General features: G+C 52.4%; 3 protein-coding genes across 3 annotated transcripts in view; 1 reads left to right on the forward strand and 2 right to left on the reverse strand.

Moving 5' to 3' along the window:
* Positions 1-248: 248 nt before the first annotated feature.
* Positions 249-1,122, forward strand: LOC308141640 (uncharacterized protein; the record flags this gene model as incomplete). The annotated part of the gene is made up of 4 exons (XM_080511847.1): positions 249-429; positions 496-788; positions 889-1,021; positions 1,106-1,122. 4 exons carry the CDS (start codon positions 249-251, stop codon positions 1,120-1,122), a joined length of 624 nt encoding a protein of 207 aa, XP_080367973.1.
* A 6,146-nt stretch (positions 1,123-7,268) lies between these two features.
* mvp (major vault protein) lies at positions 7,269-19,099 on the reverse strand. The gene is given in 18 exon segments (XM_080511327.1): positions 7,269-8,011; positions 8,784-8,918; positions 8,920-8,973; positions 9,634-9,760; positions 11,602-11,718; positions 11,783-11,994; positions 12,082-12,226; positions 12,309-12,506; positions 12,589-12,824; positions 12,902-13,129; positions 15,496-15,618; positions 16,270-16,506; positions 16,678-16,772; positions 17,105-17,236; positions 17,354-17,477; positions 17,557-17,752; positions 17,840-18,010; positions 18,954-19,099. Coding segments are annotated over 17 exon segments (2,904 nt in total). The 5' UTR covers positions 18,001-18,010; positions 18,954-19,099; the 3' UTR covers positions 7,269-7,627.
* Positions 19,100-19,252: 153 nt separating this feature from the next.
* Positions 19,253-23,169, reverse strand: part of LOC308141642 (CASK interacting protein 2) — a gene marked incomplete at its 5' end in the record, with an annotated part of 4,200 nt that continues 283 nt past the window's right edge. The window contains 4 exons of the mRNA XM_080511849.1: positions 19,253-20,563; positions 20,672-20,972; positions 21,046-22,629; positions 22,717-22,855. Coding sequence (XP_080367975.1) covers positions 20,467-20,563; positions 20,672-20,972; positions 21,046-22,629; positions 22,717-22,855 — 2,121 coding nt within the window. The 3' untranslated portion in view covers positions 19,253-20,466. The remainder of the gene's footprint in view (positions 20,564-20,671; positions 20,973-21,045; positions 22,630-22,716; positions 22,856-23,169) is intronic.

Consider the following 23,169-nt stretch of genomic DNA (forward strand, 5'->3'; position numbering starts at 1 on the left):
CCCCCACCCCCTCAAACTCACTTAACAACAATGCAGAAGCTACTGATGCTATTTAGTTTAAAAAGGCCATTTTCATTGTGTTTCCGTGGGACACGGCGCCACCTACAAGCCCGACACGTGTCCTACATCGTTCTGAGTCATTTCGAGAAAGAAAAAAACGGAGGTCTGACACCACCTCTCACGACTCTTCACAGAGAATCCCGCTTCCAGCCTTTGTTTCCCGACGTCAGCTTCACCTGTTCAGCATCATGGCCGCCAGCCACCAGCCCGCCAGCACGGAGGAGCCTCAGCCAATCGGCGCGCACACGGACGCAGACGCCGCCGTGACCGCCCAGCCGCCGAGCGCCGAGCGCCAGACCGCGGGAGACGGCGCCGAGGAGGGCCACGGCGTGGACCACCTGACGGTGGTCGGCGACGGCGCAGACACAAGTAAGCGTCCCGCGGCGTCCCGCTGTCACGGCGGTTCCCGCACCTGACTCTGGCTCCCTCTCGCAGGTAACGGCGCCGCCCCGGGACTGGCCGACTCGTCTCCCACGGCCGCCGCCGTGTCGCCCATGCTGCACGCCAAACCGGGCGGCGGCCACGCCAACGGGCGGCCCCGCACGGGCAGCCGCTCCGGCTCCCTGGCGGCGGGCTCGCCCAGGCCCTCGCTCACCCGCCGGCCCAGCGCCATCCCGGAGGCGGCGGTGGGCGGCTCCAAGCCCCGGGACTACCTGTTCCTCGCCATCCTGTCCTGCTTCTGCCCCGTCTGGCCCATCAACATCGTGGGCCTCACCTTCTCCGTCATGGTGCGTGAGACCTCCGGGCGCCACGGCGCCGCCGCCGCACCGCCGTCACATTTCCGTGAGTTCCATCGGTCCGACTCAACTTCCTGTGTGTCCTCCCCAGTCCAGAAACAGTCTGCAGCAGGGGAACATGGACGGCGCTCGCCGCCTGGGCCGCAACGCCATGATTCTGTCCGTCGTCTCCATCTTGCTCGGGATCGCCATCGTGGTGGCCTGCATTGCGCTGAACTGGGGACGTGAGTTACGCTCTTTTGCCTCTCGATGTTTCTCTGCTATAAAGATCGTCCGGGACGTAATAACTCGTCTCTGTCTGCTTGCAGGGATTCTCAAGTCCTGATCGGAACTCCACGCCCGGCCCGACTCCGACCGTCACACTCCCGAAGCACCTGAAAATAGAAAAAAAAAACAGTTTCCCGTTTTCTTTTGCCGATGTTTCCCGCCGCACGATGAGCATGCCGACCTCCACCGCCCGACGCCTCGCCGGACACCTTCCTGTGGCAGCAGCTTATCTCCTCCTCATCCCTCCCATCCATGTATCCACTGTCGTCGTGACAACGGACATCCGTCTCCATGGGGGGGGAAAAAAAAGGATTATCGCTGATGAGGCTCCAGGCCACCAGGGGGCGACGGAGAAGTCGTGGATGTGGGTTTTTTTTTCCTGTTTTGATGCCAAAAAAAAAGAAGTTTTCAGCCGTACTGAAACGGAGATGCTGCTCCTGAAATCCTTCACCAGAATCACCACCAACACAAACTTTATCCCGCCGCCATGGAAACGCAATTCCAAGATGGCCGAATGTTACACATATACAAACATGGAACACAACAGTATTTTTTTTTTCCAGATCCAAGTTTCTGTAAAACCATCGAAACTTCACAGTCAACATCAAGAAAAAATGTGCTTTCAGTCCAAAGGCAATGGACTGTCCAACATTTATCACTGACGGACAGTGAAACTACCACAGACAATGGACTGTCCACCATTTATTACAGTGAACTTACCTCAGACAATGGACTGTCCCACTTTCAATATTTACAACGGACTAACCACAGACGATGGACTATCCTACATTTAGTACAGACTGAACTTACCTCAGACAATGGACTGTCCCACATCCAATATTTACAATGAGTTAACCACAGACAATGGACTGGCCCATATGAGAAACATACAGTGATCCGACCACAGACAATGGACCGTCCCACAGTTGTTACACAGACAGTGAATGTAACACTGAAGTTTACAGGCTGATTACCAGCAGTGGAAAACATCTCACCGATTAGCGTTAGCAGTGGAAACAAAACACGCTACGGACTCTTCCTGGACGAGGTTCAGGAGAAACTTTGAGGGAATAAGCTGTTGTTATGAACGAAAATCCTATACTCAGTGCATGTTTACAATATTTACTTCAGAGGAATGCTTTCACGTGGGGCTTTAGCCTGGTGTCACCGGAGCGCTAACAGAGTAGCACCTTGTAAATATAAACGGACGGTGGACACGCCCCCCCCACCCCCCCACCCGGTTGGTCGCAGGTTCCATAAATGCACCGCGGGTTTTCTAAGAAGTTTCTGCTGAAGTTCAAAGTTTTCAACGTTGTGTTGATCAGAGGGTCGACCTTCAGGTCAGGCAAGGTCAGGATCATAGACTCACAGAAGTAGAGACACGGAGACATATGCAAGTAGACTCCTCGTTGATTGCTGTTGCCTTTTTGAAACTGCATGGCCGCCATCTTGGATGAGGACAAACCAGATTACTCGTTCTCACCCGGTTTGGTTTGTTGCAAACAGCAGACATGTGATAAAAAACTTTATTTATATGGAACTTTTCACAACAGATGTTGCACAAAGTGCTTTAATTAATCGTGGAGGGAAGCCAGGACAGGTGTGATCTGTTAACGGCTATTAAAAACCAGAAAGAGGCGTCGCTGCTACGGTTTTGGACTCGTCGGAGGCGATAAGTGACCTAAAGTGGAGCCTTGTGGGAAACCACAGGTAGTGGAGACTGAAGATGTGTCTCATATTTAATGTACAGAAGCGTCCGGGACCGTAACCACATGTCTGCTGTTTCTAACAAACCAAAACCACGTAAAAGCGTGTGGACTCATCCAACATGGCCGCCATGCTGATAGGTCTGCGCCAGCAGGCAGTCGATGGCTGTCTAACTACTAATGTGCGTGTGTCTACCTACACATGTCTATGGTCAGGCTCGGATGAAGGGGCGGGGCTTAAAATGCTGTGTTGACGTCATGCAGGACCAATGTCAGCTCTTATTTTAATAAATGACGTCCAACCTGTGGACCCGGAGAGTCTGAGAGAGGAAAACGATGCTAAAGTAATGCTTCTGCATTCTTTGTCGTCATGGAAACCATTTTTTAAAAGACATTGCTGACATGATGACATCATCACAGTTGAGTTGAGTCGAAACTTTTCAAACACAAAGTTTACCTTCTTTATATGTCGAGAGACAAACTGAAGTTTGGACTTTTTACATCCGTACAGCTGTCAGTGACCCGTCACAACCACTAGAGGGCGCCTTCTGCTCCGACTTCAGATCAAAGCGATTGGCGCTAAACAACCTTGAAATCTATAAACTCATCCTATTTACACTTGGTGGAAACATTTAATGCTAAAATATTTTCCTGTGATGGTTTCAAATGCATGTGGAATAAATCTTTAGATGCTTTAAAAACCATTTATCCCTTTATTGGGCAAATGACTATATATGGAGAAATAAATCTTCGGTTTTAATGAACATTTTGGAGATCAAATCTAACAGTGACGGCGTATTTAATTAACCAACAGACACACTGAAGGCAGCAGCCTTTGTTATAAAGAACACACTGTAGGGCACTAGCACAAACCCATTTTATAGATATGTTTTCATTTCTAAGTGATAAATCTTAAACTCTGCCCAGTTTTTGATTAAATAAAATGCACATGTTTCTGTTATGTTTGTAACTTTTAAAAAGTGGAAAAGGAAATTCAATTCAAAAAGCCCCTACGCTTGAAATCTTCCACTTGTGAGTATTTGAATCTGTTCCCTGTACAGGTTATTAAGTTATTAAGACGCTTTATAAGTGTTCAAACGAGCTAAATAACATGGAACTCCCACATCGTTTGGTCCTGAGATGTTAAACTTGGCAGCTTTAAAGTGAACTCATCCAGATTGTGAAAAAAAAAAACCCAACGGGACCTGAACGCTGCATTAAGCTCCGCCCACACCTGTTTTGTATGTAGCATGTCTGTTTACTAATCACATTATGCAAAAAGAAAAGAAAAGAAAAGAAAAAAACCAATAGGAATGCCAGCTTTCCTGATTTCTGCTCCGGTAGTGGGTTCGTACGAACTTTGCTTGCGCTACCTCTCCGACGTTATCGAGCGCCTCGTGTGTTTTCACCTTTTTTACCGACTGTTAACTCTCATGTGCTTCTGGTTGTGTTTTGTTTTTTTTTGGGGGGGGGGGGGGGGGGGTTTTGTTTGTTTTTTTTTTCCCACCAACGTTAGCATCGTTATTGTAAAAGTTGCAGGACGTCGCTGGTGAACTCACAAACCTCTGCTGTTCGCCGCTCACGGCGAGGTGTGAACGCAACGCCGCACGGGAAGGGGAAGGTCCCGAGGAAGATTTGTGTGTTTGATCGTTTTTTAGAAATGAGAATCTAATATTCACAGGATTTGTCATGATTTCTTCACATCAGTGAGCCAATTTAAAAAATAATAATAACCAAACAATTTTAAAACATGCAGAAGCCACACGGTGCCTTGTTGTAACCTTCAGCTAACGATAACTAATAAAACAAACAAAAAAAACAATAGAAAACGAACCAGGAAAGTAAAGATGTGAAATCAAATGAGCTGATGTTTGTTTGTGCTTCGGTCACGTTTCAAGCAGAGACACGTTTTGTTTGTCTCCGTCTCAGAACGGTGTGGTTGGCAAAAAAAAATACAAATTTACAACTAAATTTCTACTCTTTTAAGTATTACTTTTCAAATAAAAAACAAAACAAAACATCAAATTGAATCAATAGCCAAATTGGGTTTTTTTGTTTTGTTTGTTTTATTTGATGGACGAGAGAGAAATGAAGGAGTTTTTATTTTAAACACTGACAATCTTTCCCGGGACTTTTTGTCTGGAGGACAAACGTGTTGGTTTGACGTTCACACTGCACCGCCGGCTTCTGCCTGTCGCTTTTGTTTGTTTGTTGTTTTGTTTTGCTCTTGGTTTACAGTGTTCTTTGTTTTGTAAAAAGCTCTTTTAACACCCGACTGCTGGATCTTTGTATTTTTATATTTCTACGCTCATCCTGGGGAACTTTTTGTACGTCCATGTGTAAGCTGCTGCCTGCCGGCTCTCTCTCTCTCTCTCTCTCTCTCCCTCTCTCTCTCTCTCCCTCTCTCCCTCCCTCTCTCTCTCTCTCTGTGCCTGTGCATGCCTTAACCTGACTGCTTCCAGCATCGCCCACCAATGTGAGAGTTCTCAGCACATGTATCAGACACACTGTGGATCTTTGCTCGTGTTTTGATGGAATAAACTCAGAAATCCTCACAATAAAATCTGATCCCACATCAGAGCCGAGCGACTCCAGTCTGTCCGTCACACACGTAGTCACTGGAGCTGTCGTCACGGTAACCATCGCGTATTTTGCACACAAACGCATCATTAAAAAAAAAATAAGGTTAATATTTAAAGGTTATTATGAGATTTTACCACTGGAGGTAAAATAACTGTTACGTTTCGCTACGCCGCCATCCTCACTCCCGCCACTAGAGGGCGCCACGGAGAACAGTCCCGCTGGTTTACGTCAGTGTCGCTTAGGACGCGACCGGAAATGCGACTGTTACTTTGTTTTGAAGTCCCAGAAGATAAACAGACAATCGGCAAGAATAATAAATAAATAAATAAATAAATAAAATAAAAAAGACGCTCCAGGAAATGAGATTTTCTTCGACTGTGTCGGCAGAGAACAGTCACAACCAGCCTCCATCTCCTCAACCTGTTCCCAGGGCCAGAGACACCCGGTTGTCATGGCAACTGTCGGTAAGGGAGATGGGGGAGACGGGGGGGATGGGGGGACGGGGGGGGGGGGGGGGGTAGTTCCTCAATGTTAATAAAAGATTTTTGTACCGAAGTAGCTTCATTTAAATTTTAGATTCTTTTCAATTATTCATAGACTCTACCACCGAGGAGGAGGAGGAGGAGGAGGAGGAGGGGGAGGAGGACGCCGCCAGGGGGAGGAGGAGGAGGAGGAAGAGGTAGAGAGATGAGGGGGAGGAGGAGGAGGAAGAGGTGGACGCCATGGGGAGGAGGAGAGACAAGGTGGAGGAGGAGGAGGATGCCAGAGGGAGGAGGAGGAAAGACGAGGAGGACACCGCCAGGGGGAGGAGGAGGCGGAGGAGGTGGTGGAGAGACGAGGAGGAGGAGGAGGAGGAGGCGGAGAGACGAGGAGGAGGAGGAGGAGGAGCTTCAGGCTTCCAGACAGATTTTGTCTCAGACGAGACTGAAATATTTATGTAACATTGACCCTCGTCCAGAACAGTGGAGGAATGAAATGATAAGAAGAAAACAGAAGCTGGACGGAGGACAGAGACACTGGTTCTCTGGAGCAGGAGGAGGAGCGGGAGGAGGAGGAGGAGCAGGAGAAAGAGGAGGAGGAGGAGGAGCAGGAGGAGGGGGCACGGGATGAGGGGGAGGAGAGAAGGAGGAGGAGAGGAAGAGGAGAGGAGGAGGAGGAGAGGAAGAGGAGGAGGAGGAGAGGAAGAGGAGAGGAGGAGGAGGAGCAGGAGTCTGACAGGAGGTCCAGATGAAGACATTTCATTAAAGCGCCTCCATCAGATTATCTAATCGATCGATTGAGTTACAGAGGAGCCGCTTGTCTGACGAGTCCTGAAGACCGAGCCCCCCCCCCCCCCCCCCCCCCCCCCAACCCCCCCCCCCCCTCCTCTCTGGAACCTGTTCTCAAAACAAGAGTCACTCCTGATTTAATCTCAGATTGAGACGACAGACTTCCAGAGGGATTTTCTTCTGCTTGTTCGTCTGCAGTTTACTAATGAAGCGGCAGGACAACATGCAGGCGGAGCGGCGCCCCCCTGCTGGGCGCTCAGTGCAGCACAGCGGGACAACATGGCGGAGCGGCGCCCCCTGCTGGGCGCTCAGTGCAGCACAGCGGGACCACGACGTCCTGGAAGCTCCAAACAGGAAAAACCACTCCTTCCACTAGTTCTCTCATCAGCATCGCTTTTCCAAACAGATTAAAAAAATTCAATTTTATAGTTTGTTTTGCTTTAATCTAAAGCACCCTTATTAATTTTTTTATATAAAACTAAGAGATAAGTGAAAATAGATTGAGTGTGTAAATAAAACTCAAACACTGACAAAATGTTTATGCAGGTTATAATTGAGTAAAATCTTCACGGACGTCCAAAGACTGGAAACTGATTATTTGTCAATAAAGTGTAAAAATCAGTCCTAAACCAGGAAACGACAAGTCATGAGTGAAAACATCCACGTTTATTGCTTCAATAACAGTTCCTGCCTTCATCGGAAGCTGCAAGCCCACACACACACACACACACACACACCACACACACACACACACACACACACAGACACACACACACACACTTCATGGAATAAGGCAAAGGAAGGCGTTCAGACCTTCCTACTGTGATTAATGTGAAGCAGCGAAGCAGCAACAAGGATCAACGACTCGACAAACGATGTTTGTAGGCACGAAACTTTCCACCAGAAGTAAACCTCAGCGTCTCGGTTCAGATAAAGCGCCGGTGAAAGGCAGGCGGGGCCCCCTGGTGGCCGGAGGACACACCAGCAAGGCAAACGTCGTAAACATTCAGTTCTTCATTAGTGTCACCAAGGAAAAGTAAAGTGGAGAAAACAGAGAAAAGAGACATTTTGATGTTTTTGGGGAAAAAAGTTTTTCTTCAAAAACAACAAAAACAAAGAGATTTTGAGTTTTTTTTCCAGAATTAATGTCAGATTTTCCTTCTTTGATCAAATCTGAGCAGAAAAAAAGTTTTTTTTTTTTCATGTGAAAAGAGCACTGCTGAGGTTTACTTCTCCTCCTCCTCCTGCTCCTCCTCCTCCTCCTCCTCCTCACTGGCCCTGACCCCGGCAGCGCCCCCAGCAGGCCGTTGGCGGTGGTGAAGAGGTTGATGGGCGACGAGCCGTCAGTGATCAGGGTGGACTTCAGACCAAGAGCCTGGAGCATCTTCACCTGCAGGACAGGAGACTGGAGATTAACGGCATGTCGAGGAGGAGGAGGAGGAGCAGGAGGGAGGAGGAGAAGGAAGAGATAAGGGGAGGAGGGAGGAGCAGGAGGAAGAGGAGGAGGAGGAGCAAGGGAGGAGGAGGAGCAGGAGGAAGAGGAAGAGAAGGAGGAAGAGGAGGGGGAAGGTGAGGAGGAGGAGGAAGAGGTGGGGGAAGAGGAGGAAGAGGAAGAGGTGGGGGAAGAGGAAGAGGAAGGAGGAGGAGCAGGAGGAAGAGGAGGGGGGAAGGTGAGGAGGAAGAGGAGGAGGAGGAAGAGGAAAAGGAGGAGGAAGAGGAGGGGGAAGGTGAGGAGGAGGAGCAGGAGCAGGAGGAAGAGGAAGAGGAAGGAGGAAGGTGAAGAGGGGTGGAGGAGGAGGAGGAGGCAGGATGAGCAGGAAGAGGATGAGCAGTAGCAGGAAGAGGAGGAGGAGGAGCAGGAAGAGGAGGAGCAGGAGCAGGAAGAGGAGGAGGAGGAGCAGGAAGAGGAGGAGGAGGAAGAGGTGGGGAAGGTGAGGAGGAGGAGCAGCAGGAGGAAGAGGAGGAAGAGGAAGAGGAAGGAGGAAGGTGAGGAGGGTGGAGGAGGAGGAGGAACAGGATGAGCAGGAAGAGGAGCAGTAAGAGGAGGAGGAGGAGGAGCAGGAAGAGTATGAGCAGTAGCAGGAGGAGAGCGGGAAGAGGAGGAGGAGCAGGAGCAGCAGGAGGAGCGGGAAGAGGAGGAGGAGCAGCAGCAGGAGGTGTACCTGCAGCTCGGGGCCGGCCCGGGCCATCTCGGTCAGCGTGTCGCTGCCCAGACTCTGGACCAGCTGGGCGAATCGTTCGCTCTCGATCTGAGACAGACGCTCCTGCTTCTCCACCTCCAGACGGTCCATGTCCTTCCTGGTAGCTCAGCTCCTGCTCTCGGGCTTTGACCAGGCGCTGAAGCTCCGCCTCCTACACTCACACACACACACACACCTGAATCAGTGCTGGAGGTCTATGTACCTCGTCCAGATGAGCTCTGAGGTTCGTCGCCCGTTTAAATGTCTGCCAGATGTTGGATTATCTTCTTCTTTCGTTTGGAAACTCAATCACGAGAGTTCTCATTTCTAAAAGTGTATTTTAGGTCTGGTTCTTTAATCGTCTGTTGCAAAAGTTCAGTCAGTTTGGAACAAATTACAAACAATTCTGAAGCTCAAACCACCTGATTTCACTGGAGTCTTTTAAAAAGTGGCTTCAAACATCTGTCGGCAGATGTTTTGAACGATGGACTTAATTTTTATCTGTGGCCAATTTATATAAACATATATACAATTTCCCTTTGTTCATTGTGTTTTATTCTCATTCATACCGATTTTCTTTTTCTTCTATTCTTTTCCTGCAAAAAACCTTTTCTTTGATTTTTTTATGAACTTTCTTGATTTTTCTGAGGTTCAATTTGTTGGATATATATTTAATTTATTTTCTATTTTAAACAAGATCTAAAAAATTTTATAGTCAATTTGAATGTTTTTTCTCTAGAAAAGAGGTTTTCAATCTCAAATAGGTTTTTTTTATATGGCAAAATAAAGATATAACAAAAAGTGTGTGTGTGTGTGTGTGTGTCAGACGTACAGCCTCGATCCTCTGGGCCTCGGCCTTCAGTTGGCCTCGTTGACCGCCGCCCTCGCCCTGAATGCGAGCCGCCTCAGCGCGGGACTGAGCCTCAGCCTTGGCGGCGCCGGTGCTCTCCACTGCGATGCTGCGACACAAATGACCTCCGTCAACACAAACCACGTCCGTCAACACAAACCACGTCCGTCTACACAAACCACGTCCCTCTACACAAACCACGTCCGTCAACACAAACCACGTCCGTCAACACAAACCACGTCCGTCAACACAAACCACGTCCGTCAACACAAACCACGTCCGTCGACACAAACCACGTCCGTCGACACAAACCACATCCGTCGACGCAAACCACATCCGTCGACGCAAACGACAACTCCGTCGACGCAAACGACCTCCGTCGACGCAAACCACGTCCGTCGACGCAAACCACGTCCGTCGACGCAAACCACGGTCCGTCAACACAAACCACGTCCGTCAACACAAAACCACGTCCGTCAACACAAACCACGTCCGTCAACACAAACCACGTCCCTCTACACAAACCACGTCCCTCTACACAAACCACGTCCCTCTACACAAACCACGTCCCTCTACACAAACCACGTCCGTCAACACAAACTACGTCCGTCAACACAAACTACGTCCGTCAACACAAACTACGTCCGTCAACACAAACTACGTCCGTCAACACAAACTACGTCCGTCAACACAAACTACGTCCGTCAACACAAACTACGTCCGTCAACACAAACCACGTCCGTCAACACAAACCACGTCCGTCAAGACAAACCACGTCCCTCTACACAAACCACGTCCGTCAACACAAACCACGTCCGTCAACACAAACCACGTCCGTCAACACAAACCACGTCCCTCTACACAAACCACGTCCGTCAACACAAACCACGTCCGTCAACACAAACCACGTCCGTCAACACAAACCACGTCCCTCTACACAAACCACGTCCCTCTACACAAACCACGTCCCTCTACACAAACCACGTCCCTCTACACAAACCACGTCCCTCTACACAAACCACGTCCGTCAACACAAACTACGTCCGTCAACACAAACCACGTCCGTCAACACAAACCACGTCCCTCTACACAAACCACGTCCCTCTACACAAACCACGTCCCTCTACACAAACCACGTCCGTCAACACAAACCACGTCCCTCTACACAAACCACGTCCCTCTACACAAACCACGTCCGTCAACACAAACTACGTCCGTCAACACAAACTACGTCCGTCAACACAAACCACGTCCGTCAAGACAAACCACGTCCCTCTACACAAACCACGTCCGTCAACACAAACCACGTCCGTCAACACAAACCACGTCCCTCTACACAAACCACGTCCCTCTACACAAACCACGTCCGTCAACACAAACCACGTCCCTCTACACAAACCATGTCCGTCAACACAAACTACGTCCGTCAACACAAACCACGTCCGTCAACACAAACCACGTCCCTCTACACAAACCACGTCCGTCAACACAAACCACGTCCGTCAACACAAACCACGTCCCTCTACACAAACCACGTCCGTCAACACAAACCACGTCCATCAACACAAACTACGTCCGTCAACACAAACCACGTCCGTCAACACAAACCACGTCCCTCTACACAAACCATGTCCGTCAACACAAACCACGTCCATCAACACAAACCACGTCCCTCTACACAAACCACGTCCCTCTACACAAACCACGTCCCTCTACACAAACCATGTCCGTCAACACAAACTACGTCCGTCAACACAAACCACGTCCCTCTACACAAACCACGTCCCTCTACACAAACCATGTCCGTCAACACAAACTACGTCCGTCAACACAAACCACGTCCGTCAAGACAAACCACGTCCCTCTACACAAACCACGTCCCTCAACACAAACGACCTTCGTCAACACAACGGCACCCGCCCGGCGCCAGGCGAGGTCGGGGTCACTGACCTCAGGGCCTCCAGCTCCAGCAGCTCCTTCCTCGCTCTCTCGGCTTCGGCCTGATCCGTGATCTTCTGCCGCTCCAGCTTCCCCCGGGCCTCCTGCTCCAGACGCTCCGCCTCGTGTCTGCACACACACCAGCGTCAGCCCCGTGTGTGTGTGTGTGTGTGTGTGTGTGTGTGTGTCTGACCGTGCGGCGGCCTCCTGGGAGTTGGTGGTGATCTCGATGGCGAGCTGCACGCTCTTCTGCAGGGCGTCTTTGGTGCGCTGGTCCACCGGCTCCACCGACTGGATGTCCACGCTGCTGATCACCAGGTTGTTCTGGCCGAAGCGGAGGCTGGAGCGCACCGCCAGCTTGTCGTCGAAGCCGAACACGGCGGAGCAGATGATCCGGTTGGAGTTCTGCGGAGGCGGGGGAGGGGGAGGGGGATCAGAAACGCCTTTGCCGAAAAAAAAAACAGACGGACACTTTGGACCCGGCGGGCAAACCTTGTGGAAGTCGTCGAACTGCACGGACGCCACGGCCCCTCTGATCCGGGAGGCGATCGCCTTGCAGGCGTCGCCCACGAAGTCCGGGACGGAGAACAGAGCCGCCGCCTCGGCCAGCTCGGTTCTGGACTTCACCTCGAAGTGCCTGCGGAGGAAGGGAGGAGGGGTTTGAGGGGCCGGCGGTGGCGACGGCGGCGCCTTCGGGGGACGGCCGGAACGCCGGTTACCAGTTGTAGGAGAGCTGCAGCTGCAGGCGGGCGTGGTCGGCCGTCTCGATGGTGATGATGTCGGTGAAGAAGTCGGGTCCCAGCAGGAGGCAGATGGCCTTGATCACGTTGGCCCTCTTGGGTTTGCTCCCGGACAGCGAGAGCACCGTGAACTGCTCGTCGGGCCCCAGCATCACCATCTCCGGTCCGAACGCCACCCTGCGGACGAGAGGCGCCGCCGGTCAGCGCACCTCAACAACGCCGCCGCCGCCGCCGGCGCCACCGTCGCAGCTCCACCCACCTGGCTCTCTTCTCCCTGTAGTCGTACACCTGCACGGCGGCGTTGTGCGGCACCCGGTAGGACACCACGCGGGTCCTGTCCCGCGGCTCGGGGTCGGCGGCGCGGCCGCGGTCCGAGCGGTCGGCCAGCGGGTCGAGGCGCGACATCAGCAGGGCCTCCACGTTGGGGGGGAGCTCCTTCTGCCACAGCTCCTCGTCCTGCGTCAGCATGTAGGTGTGGCCGATCACCGCGCGCACCTGCGGACCGCACCCACAGGTCAGGGGTCGCCGCCGCAACGGGGGAAGCAGAGTTAGCAGAACTGCGCCGCCGCTACCTTGCCGGTCTTGATGTCGCGGACGTAGATTCCCTCGTTCTCGTCCAGCGGGATGGCCTGGCGGCGCAGCACCACCTCCACCGCCGCCGGCGGCACGTACTCGATGGGGCCCCGCAGCATCCAGCGGTCCCCCGGGCGCCGCGCCACGCCGCTGCGGCGGGAGCGCTTGGCGCGCTCCTGCGCCGCGGCGCCCTCCTCCTCGTCGTCGTCGTCGTCGTTGTCGTCGCGCTGGCAAAGGGAGCGGGGGAGAGAGAGGAGGAGGACGGAGAGAAGGGTTAACGTGGCGATGCATTGGAGCGGGGGGGGCGGGGGAAGGAGGGGAAGAAGGTGGAGGAGGAGGAGGAGGAGGGGGGACGGGAGGGAGGCGCTAAATAAAAACAATGAGACCATGAGAGGAAGGTGAAGAGGAGAAATAAAGAGGAGGAGGAGGAGGAGGAGGGGGGGGGGGAGAGAAGGAGAGCGGGGTCAGGTGGGTCGCAAATGTTCGCGGCTCCGACACTCAGGTCTGCACCTGAAACGCCTCGCGTCGCGCCGAGGCTGCTAAAGCTAAAGCTAATGCTAATGCTGGGAAAAAACAGAAGGGAAGAGCCAAAGTGTGTCTGAAACACGTGTTCACATGTTTGATTTGACTTTGGACCTGCTGACTGCGCCTCCTTTATCTCCTGCCGACACGCCCGTCACGTCGCCGTCGCACCTTTGTGAACACACCTTTGTGAACACACCGTTGTGAACACACCTTTGTGAACACACCTTTGTGAAACACACCATGTCGACTCGGCTTTTTCTCTTGTGTCTGATTAACTGGTTGCACAGGAGCAGCCGGGAAGACGTTCAGAGTTATGGTACCAGCGCCCCGGGACCTCATTCCACTGGGCTTCCAAACAAAGTCTGAGGAGGAGGAGGAGGAGGAGGAGGAGGAGGAGGAGCTCGGAAGGAGTCCAAGGCAGCAGAGCTTTATTCTGTCAATCTGACCCAGATGAACTGGGACGGGAGCAGAGAGGCGTCCCACAGGGAGCCAATCAGAGCAAAGCTCGCAAATCTGCAGGAATTTCTTCATTAAATCAGATTCTTTTTTTTTTTCTTTTTCTTTTTTTTCTTCTCTTTTTCTTTTCCTCTTTTTTTCTTCTTTTTTCTCTTTTCCTTCTTTCTCTTTTTTTCTTCATCTTTTTTTTTCTCTTCTTTTTTCTTTTTTCGTTACTTGAACTGGAGAAAATCAAGACACATTTTCCATTGCGTTTTCTTCGCCATATCAACCCCGTATGAAGTCCTTTGTCCACTGTGACCTGCTGTGCTCTGGGTATGCCATTGTGCGCTTTCTGAAAACACTGGAGCTTATTCATCACACACGGCGTTGCAAGTGAGCAGCAGAGGCAAACAAATAAACAACAGCAAGGAGTTGTAATCAAGGTCTTTGAAGTCATGTGCAATATTTATTGAGCAAGTTAGATTTACTGCAATTTTTTAATTTTCTCTTTAGTTTGCTGGTGGTAGTATTTTATTTGGGGGGGAGGTGTCACAAATATTGACACAATCTCCATGGTGGCTCAGAGATCTGTCATAAAATAACCAAGTAATTGCTTTTGATGGAGGTTGTAAGTTTTTTTTTTTTATAATGGCGTATCATCAAGCTTAACTGGACTGAAGCCAAGATTGTGATATAACTCAACACAGGTAGACAGTCTCACACACAGTCACCACTTACCTTGAGACATGAAATGTCCCATTAAATCAGATTCAACTCAGACGGTTAAACGGAACAAAATGTTCAAAGTGGTGAAAAATAAATTAAAAAGTGGTAAAGAAATAATTTTAAGTGATAAAAAAAAAAGTCTGAAAAATTGAATAAAGTGCTTTAAAAAAGAAAGAAAGTGGTAAAAAGTTCCAAGTGGCTAAAAAAAAACAAAAACAAAAACAAAAACTATGTGGCAAAAAAAAAAATAAAGTGGTTAAAAAAATGTCAAGTGGCAAGTAAAAGAAAGATTAAAGTAAACGTAATAAAATTGAGGTGGTAAAAAAAATATTTAAAAAATGAAAGGGGTAAAAAAAAACAAACATTAAAAGCTATAAGGTACTTAAAAAAAAAAGAGGTAAAAAGTTCCAAGTGTTTAAAAAAAACAAATAACTAAGTGGCAAAAATAAGTGGTTAAAAAAAGTCAAATGGTAAGAAAAATAAAGTTTAAAAGTAAAAAATGTATTGAAGTGGTTAAAAACAATTTAAGTATATTAAGTGTTTAAAAAAAAAAGAAAAAGTAGTAAAAAGTTCCAAGTAGTAAAAAAAAAAATGTTTTTTAAAAAGTGGCAAAAATAAGTGGTTAAAAAAATTAAAGTGGTAAGAAAGATAAAGTTTAAAGCAAAACGTAAAAAAAAAATAAAAGTGGTTAAAAAAAATAAAACTACATAAAAAGTGAAAGCGTTAATTGAGGTTAAAGACGACGTCTCAACGGGAGCAGTCGCACCGCGCCGAGTGAAATCTAAGTATTTAAACTTGCTTATCGGGATCAGAGCGACACCTGGTGGTGAAACGCGTGGAGGCAATACAAATAGAGAGGCGAGCGAGGGCGGAGTCTCGGGCGGAGTCTCGGGCGGAGCCTCACCTCGGTGTCGGTGAACGCCTCCACCGCCCGCAGCACCAGCCCCTCCTCCTCCGACAGCACGTACACGTCCTGGATGCCTTGCTCCAGGCTCTCGCCGGGCTGCAGGAAGAACGAGCACTCGCCCTGACGGACGGCAAGACAGGAGGAGGAGGAAGTAAGAACAGAGCTGTCAAATTAAAAGTGCCTCCCTCAGTGTGAAACCTGGACCTGATGGATGAAGAGCTGAGATCCTGGTTTTCAAAAACTTCTCCATCACTGTCACTGACACAGTACTTTGATACAAGATGGTAGCAGGAGGTGGAGATGAACCACACTGACGTCTGTCACTTTACATTTCACCGGCAAAGTTCTGTGCTGCCCTCTAGTGGTGAAGAGTATTTATACAGGATTACTCTGCAACACACTGTCGCTGTGAGAGCAAAGGTTTTTTTTAGGAAAAAATGTGAAATGTGATAATTTCCCCCGGCTCAGCTGACGATCTGGAGGAAAACACCAGTGGTTGAAAAACACTGGCGTAGGGAATCTCATCGGGAATCTCATCAGGAAACCCTCCATTAACTTCTACTGATATGCAGATGACACACAAGTCTATTGATCTATGAAACCAGATTAACTCTTTAAACTGGAGGTTTGTCTTTAAGACACGTCTTTTTCTGCTTCTGAGCAAAATTATCTTTAACATATAGTTTCCTGTTAAATGTTTTAAATCCTCGCTGGAACCTCGAGAAGCTCCACCAAGAAGAGCCCACCCCCCCACCCCCCCCTCCACCTCACCTTCACCACCCTCTTCTGGCCCAGCTGGGGCTTCCCGTCCGCCCCCACCGGGTCCAGGATGACGCAGTACTGCCGGCTGCTCAGCGTGGTCACCTCCACCACCCCCACCACCTCCTCCGCCACCGACGGGATGTGCGCCTCGCGGTCCGCCTTGGTCACCAGCCACTCCTCGCCGGTGCGGCGGTCCCTCCGGCCGGCGTCTTTGAACGGCCGCAGGGCGCGGACGTGGAGCGCTTTCTGGTGGCGGAGAGAGAGAGAGACGGGGGGGGGGGGGCGAGCGAGGATGGAATCGTTGCATTTTATTGAAATGATTCCAAATAAACCTGCTTGCTCCATGACCGTGTTGTATTTGGTCAATTAATCAATAAAGTTGGATTGAATCGACAGGAAAAGTGAAGGAAGACTGACTTTGTCAGTGAGGATGAAGGCGTTGACGATGTCGAGGACTTCTTCATGGGCGCCTGGGAGGTACGCCCCCACCTTACTGACCAGCCACTCCTCACCTGGACACAGTGGGGGGGAAAGAGACACTGATCTGAGAGAGAGAGAGAGAGGGCGAGAGAGACAGAGAGAGAGAGAGAGACAGACAGAGACAAAGAGAAAGAGAGACAGAGAGAGACAGAAACAGAGGGCGAGAGAGAGACAGACAGAGACAGAGAGAGACAGACAGAGGGCGAGAGAGAGACAGACAGAGGGCGAGAGAGAGACAGAGACAGACAGAGACAAAGAGAAAGAGAGACAGAGAGAGACAGACAGGACAGAGACAGAGAGAGACAGAGACAAAGAGAAAGAGAGACAGAGACAGAGACAGAGACAGACAGAGACAGAGACCCACCAGTGACCCGGCGGACCCCCCCCCGGTCCTCCCCCTCCTTCCTGGCTCTCAGTCTGATGGCCTGGTTCTCCCGGATCACCGTGGCCTTGATGGTCTCCACCACCACCACCTCCTTCCTGGGGATGTAGGTCCCTGCACCAGGACACCAGGGTGTTAGTGTGTGTGTGTGTGTGTGTGTGTGTGTGTGTGTGTGTGTGTGTGTGTGTGTGTGTGTGTGTGTGTGTGTGTGTGTGTGTGTGTGTGTGTCACCTGGCCCTTCAAACAGCCACTCGTCTCCAGCGACCCTCCGCTCTCCTCCGTCCTCCTCGAAGTCCAGAAGCGCCTGCAGGCGCAGCGCCGTGTCGGGGTAGACGATCTGCAGCGGCGTCACCGCCTGCCAGCACCACGTACTACGTCACACACACACACATACCCCCACCTACCCCCCCCACCCCCCTCCGCCCGCCTCTCACCTGCTGCACCTCCTCCCCGGGGTAGAGGGGGAAGGGCTCCTGCGCCAGCCGGATCTCCAGGTCGGCGTGCCGCAGCTTGGCCTGCCCCGATTGGTCGAACAGCACCTGGCCGTTGTCGTCGCGGGCGGCGGGGTTGGAGACCACGCAGTAGTACCGCGGCGGCACCATCACCATCTTCACCGGGACGAAGAGCACCCTGGGGGGGGGGGGGGGGACAGCAGAGGTCAGGAGTCGTGGGGGGGGAGGGGAGGGAGGGGTCGGCGAGTGGGCGGGGCCTCCTGACCTCTCGTTGTCCTGGCGGATGTAGGTGAGCGGGCCGACCTCCACCCGGGCGATGTTGGTGTTCTGGTCCAGGACGTGGATGTAGTAGTGGGGCGGGATCCGGATGATGGACTCCTCCACCTTCCCCTCCGCCCCCGGCCCCTGGTGTCCAAACTTGTGCATGATGGCGACTCTGCAGAGTGAAAGGAGGCGGAGTCAGTGAGGGGCACGCCGTCGCCGCCGCCTGACGCTGCTTTGCATCTGATTTACAATCGTCCACGACTACACTTCCCACAATGCTTCAGCACAAACCCTCCCCTCTCCTCTGATTACAGGCTTTAGTGAGTTACTGTAAACACAAGGGTGGAGGAGGGGGGTGGGGGGGGGGGGGGGGTGGAGGTGGGGGCATGTGGGGTAACTGGGCTGGCGGCCATGGAAACAAATAAACACTGAACGTTCACAGAAACAACTTTTCATTCGGGAAAAACTGTTTTCAGCGTCAAGCAGACGAGATAAGGATCTCCTCCTCCTCCTGCTCCTCCTCCTCCTCCACCTCCTCCTCCTCTTCCTCCTCCTCCTCCACCTCCTCCTCTTCCTCCTCCTCCTCCTCCTCTTCCTCCTCCTCCTCCCACATAGTTAATTCACTTTAAACAACTGCAGAGCAGCAGCCATTAAACAAGGGATCTTGCCAAGCTGAGTCACAATGGAGGAAGAGGGGGATGAAGAGGAGGAGGAGGAGGAGGAGGAGGAGGAGGAGCAAGAGGAGGTGCAGGCCCTGGGTGAGGCTGAGTCACCATGAAAGAATGACAGGAAGGAAAATCCTGGATGTGGTAAAACTGCAGGATTCTGCTGCTCCAGAGAGGAAAAACAGCAGCAGACCCTGTTCCTGGAAGGTCTGGGGGAGGGGGGGGTTTGTCCTGGAATGACCTGGAATGAGTCCTGAGAGGAAGAGGAAGAGGAAGAGGAGCAGCTCCTCACGCACCTGCAGCACCTCCACAGACTTGATTAAGACCACCAGACCACCAGACCCCCCCCCCCCCCCCCCCCCAACCCCCCAAGCAGAAAGTTCAAGTCCACTCACATTTGTTTGATTTAAAATCGGTTGAATGGAACCGAAAGAAGATTCGATCTCTCACCTGCGTCCTGCTCGGTTCGGTCCTGCTCGGCTCGGCTCGGTTCGGTTCGGCTCGGTTGCGGTGTGAAGCAGCTGGACTTTGATCTGGACCAGCACAGAGAGGCAGAACCGTGCAGCTCAGAGCGTCACTGCTGCGAACTGATCCCGGAAAACACCGACCAGAAGTCACGTGGTTTACCGAGCTTCACTGCAGCGCGCGCACGCACACAACACACACACACACACACACCCCGAGCAGAGCCACGCCCCCTGTCAGCTGTTCTTCTCACGCACACACACATTAATGACTGAACAGCAGAGAAAAGTGGATGAATATTTATTGGTTATAAACAAGAGACGAACAACGAAGCACGAGAGAAAACAACACAAACATTTCATCCAAATTCTCCAAAAAATGTACTATAAAAAAAAAAAAAACAAAGTTTTTAACATTTTAATTAGTCTGACTTCGGGGAAACAGAAGATAAAACGTGCAATTTGATAAGATTCTGAAATGTGGACCCATAAAGTATAAATAACATTTGTTTTCACAAGGTTTTGTAATCGCAGCCACTTGGTGTTTGTGGAGTTCCTCTTTAACTTCAGTTCATCAAATCAGAGGAGATCTCCAATAAAAATTTACATTTCAATTTTTTTTTATGGCACAAGTTGTTTCCATGAACCTCATTTTACATTTCAGTCTGGTTTTATTCATCTTTTCTCAGTCAACTCCATTAAAAACAAAGAATAATGATATTTAAAGTCCTGTTGGCGCCCCCCTCAGGACAACACTGACAAAGAAAGTAAATATTCTTCAGATATGCTTTACTTCAAAGTTATAATTCAGAAAGTTTTGGTCAATTTGAAGCTGAAAAAAAAAAACACGTTAATGTTAAAAAAAAAATCTCTGACGACCTGTGTTGTTTTTGTTTTTGTTTTAACGTGATGTGTTCAGGTTGTGTGGGATTTTCCTGAGACAAACATTCACACATTCACAGAGAGGAACATGCTGCAGGAAATACTCGGATACATACTTAGATTACTCTCACTTAAATACTCATCTGGCTATAACATGAAAAAATAACTTTTGTATATAAGCGTGCGCCTCCTCCCTTCACAGGAGCGTCGGAGAGTTCTGATTGGCCGATTTGTGTCCGAGCAGGAAGACGGACGCGCCGGTAGAAAATAATAATTTGTATTTTTTTTTTAAATATTAAAAAGTCTGAAAAGAGCTGGTTTCATAGTGAGAAACGAAGGTTAAAGAAGAGAAGCGTCTCGGAGCCCGACGCTTCAGATCGCTTTGTACTTTACTTTGAAAGTTTGCTTGGTCGGCACGTTGTTGCCGTGGCGACTGAAGACAGTTCTGCAGATTTCACGCCGCGGGAAAACAAACTGGAGAACGAGGGTCCGACGTTGTGCTGCACACGCGAGGAATGAAAGCCGAAGACGTCCGACTGTCTCCTGCTTCGTCTCGCTCACTTCCTGAGGATGAGTGTTTTTTTTTACGTATTTTATTTGTTTTTAGGGGCGTGGCTTCAGTCCAACATGGCGTCCAGCTGGTCGGCCAGGTCGTCGAACATGTTGCCGATGTCGTCCAGGATGGTTCCCGCCGACTTCACCGAACTCGTTCTGCTGAAAAGACAAAAAAACGGGGGGGGGGGGGACAATAAAGAGGACGATGAGGACGTGGCAGGAAGCGGAGCTGGGTGTGACCTTTGACCTTTGACCCCCCCGTCTCACCCCTCGGCGGCATCCCGCTGGTTCAGCTTGTTCTCCACGGCCTCCAGAGCCGCAGCCAGGGAGGTGCTGGTCTCATCCAGCCTCTGCTGGACCACCCCGGTCTCGCAGGACAACTCGGGGGGAGGACTGCGACCCGCCGTGGACGCCTGCTGCCTCGGCGCCGAGAGGGAGGGGCTGTGGACGGCCTGGGGGGGCGGCGGCGACGGGCAACGGGAGGGCGACGGGCAACGGGAGGGCGACGGCTGAGAGACGAAGGCCACGCTCTGAACCACGCTGACGGTCAGGGTCGGCGTGGACAGTCCTGTGGAGAAGACGTTACAGGTCAGGACCGGGAGTCCCCGAGAGGACGGGGCGGAAGTGACGGCGGGTCTCACCCTGAGCCGCCAGCAGACTGTGGCGGACTGGTTTGGGGGCGACGGCGGGGGGCTTCGGGGAGAGGGGCGGTCTGACGGGCGACCCGGCGGCCGGACTGTCCGGCCTCTCCAGGGCGACCTGGGACGGCGGCCGGCTGGTCCTGGGGGACCGGGACTCTGTCTCCTCCCTGCAGGGGGAGCCGTCTTTGTCTTTGGGCTTGTGCCGGCGCTTCACCGTGTCCGACTCCTTCAGGTTGAACTCGGGCACGTCGGGAGTCTTGGCCCTGTCCGGGGGCTCCAGCACCGCCTCGGCCCTGGGAGGCGCCGGGGCCTTGGGCCTCTGCTTGATGGTCAGGTTCCCCTCCTCGGCGAAGGGGATGCACTCGCTGGAGCTGTTCTGGGGCGACGAGGAGCCGTCCAGCCCGCCGCCTTTAGCCTCCTCCTCCTCGGAGTCGGACTTCACGCCTCGGTCCGGCTTGGCGCCGCCGCACTCGCCCTGAAGCTTCTTCCTTGCGGCCGCGGCCTCGCGAGGTTCGGTGGAAGCGGGAGTCGCCGGAGGCGACTCCGCGCGACCTTCCGCCTCCGGGTGGCTCTTCTCCTCTGCGCCTCCTTCCAGGGAGGCGGCGATGCTCCTCACGCTCCCCGGACTGTCGGTGACCACGCCCCCGGAGGACGTGGAGCTGCTGTCGCTCAGCTCGCCGCTGGTGGTGCTGCTCACCGAGCTCAGCCTCTTGGGCGGCGGCGGCGGCGGACCCTTCTTCCGGGCTCGCACCGCAAACGACTGACTGCGTCCCACGCCCTTGTCCGGGCCGGGCTGCGGCCGGGCCAGCTGGCTGCGGCCCGGCTTCCGGGTCAGAGTGGCGTAGGACGCCACGTTCCCGGGGGACACGTCGTCCTCGTCCTCGTCCGGCTCGCCGTCCGACAGGGCGTAGCGGGTCATGCCCTGCAAGCGTTTGGCGGGCGTGGTCAGGGTGGAGGAGTGGTTCCGCTGGCGGGGGGAGAGGTTCGGGTCGGCGGAGCCGCAGTGGGAGTGCAGGTAGCTGAAGCCTTTCAGCGCCGGCGAGCCGTGGGGGGACGCCCCGCGGTGCCCGGGCAGTTTGGGCTTGGCGGGGATGGCCGGGTACTTGAACACGGTCGCCGTGCCCAGAGGCACTTGCTTGGCCCTGCTCTGGTCCCAGCCCTCGGGCAGGTTCCTCTCCTTGGCCGGGCTGCCCTCCAGGCTCTCCTGGGACCAGCTGTGGGGGGTGACGGAGGCCGTGGGGGGGTCCTGGGAGCGGCCGGACCCCCTGGACCGGGCGTCGATGCTCTCTTGGCTTTGGGACATCCCCGCCGCGCTCTTGATGGCCAAGCCCTCCTCGCCGCCCCTGTCGTGGCCCGACATGGCCGACTGGAGCTCGGCGCTCAGGTCGCTGTCCTGGAAGGTCAGCATCCTGGGGGTGAGCGGCGAGGAGCACTCGCCGCCGGCGTCCGACGGCTCGATGGCGACCAGGTGGAGGGCTGCGGGAACTTTGCGGCGTAGGGTTCCCTGGCCTGATTCCGCCTGAACGATGGCTCTCTGGATGTCGCACAGCTTCCTCACCGCCAACATCAGCTTCTTCTGGTGTCCTGGACAGAAGAAACAAAAAAAACTAAATGTCAGACCAAGTGTCAACGCCACGACCCGACGGCCCTGCAGCGCCAGTCTGTCCTCACCCAGCTTGGTGATGCCGATCTCCTGCAGGTCCTCCCACGTCAGGTCTTTGACGATGCTGATGGAGTCGTAGCCGTTCTCTGACAGCTTCTTGTGGTACTGGGGGAGGCCGATGGCGCACAGCCACTCGCCGAGGTCCGACTGAGAGAGGGAGCACAGGGGAGGTCAGGCCACTGCAGTAGGGTTAGGCTAGGGTCCTTACCGGGATGTTAAGGTTAGGTTAGGTTAGGGTCCTTACCGGGATGTTAAGGTTAGGTTAGGTTAGGGTTAGGTCCTTACCGGGATGTTAAGGTTAAGGTTAGGTTAGGGTCCTTACCGAGACGTTAGGGTTGGTTAAGGGTCTTACCGGGATGTTAACGTTAGGGTTAGGTTAGGGTCCTTACCGGGATGTTAAGGTTAGGTTAGGGTTCGGGTTAGGGTCCTTACCGGGATGTTAAGGTTAGGTTAGGGTTCGG

This window comes from Blennius ocellaris (assembly GCF_963422515.1).
Source record: "Blennius ocellaris genome assembly, chromosome: 16".
NCBI classification, from domain to species: domain Eukaryota; kingdom Metazoa; phylum Chordata; class Actinopteri; order Blenniiformes; family Blenniidae; genus Blennius; species Blennius ocellaris.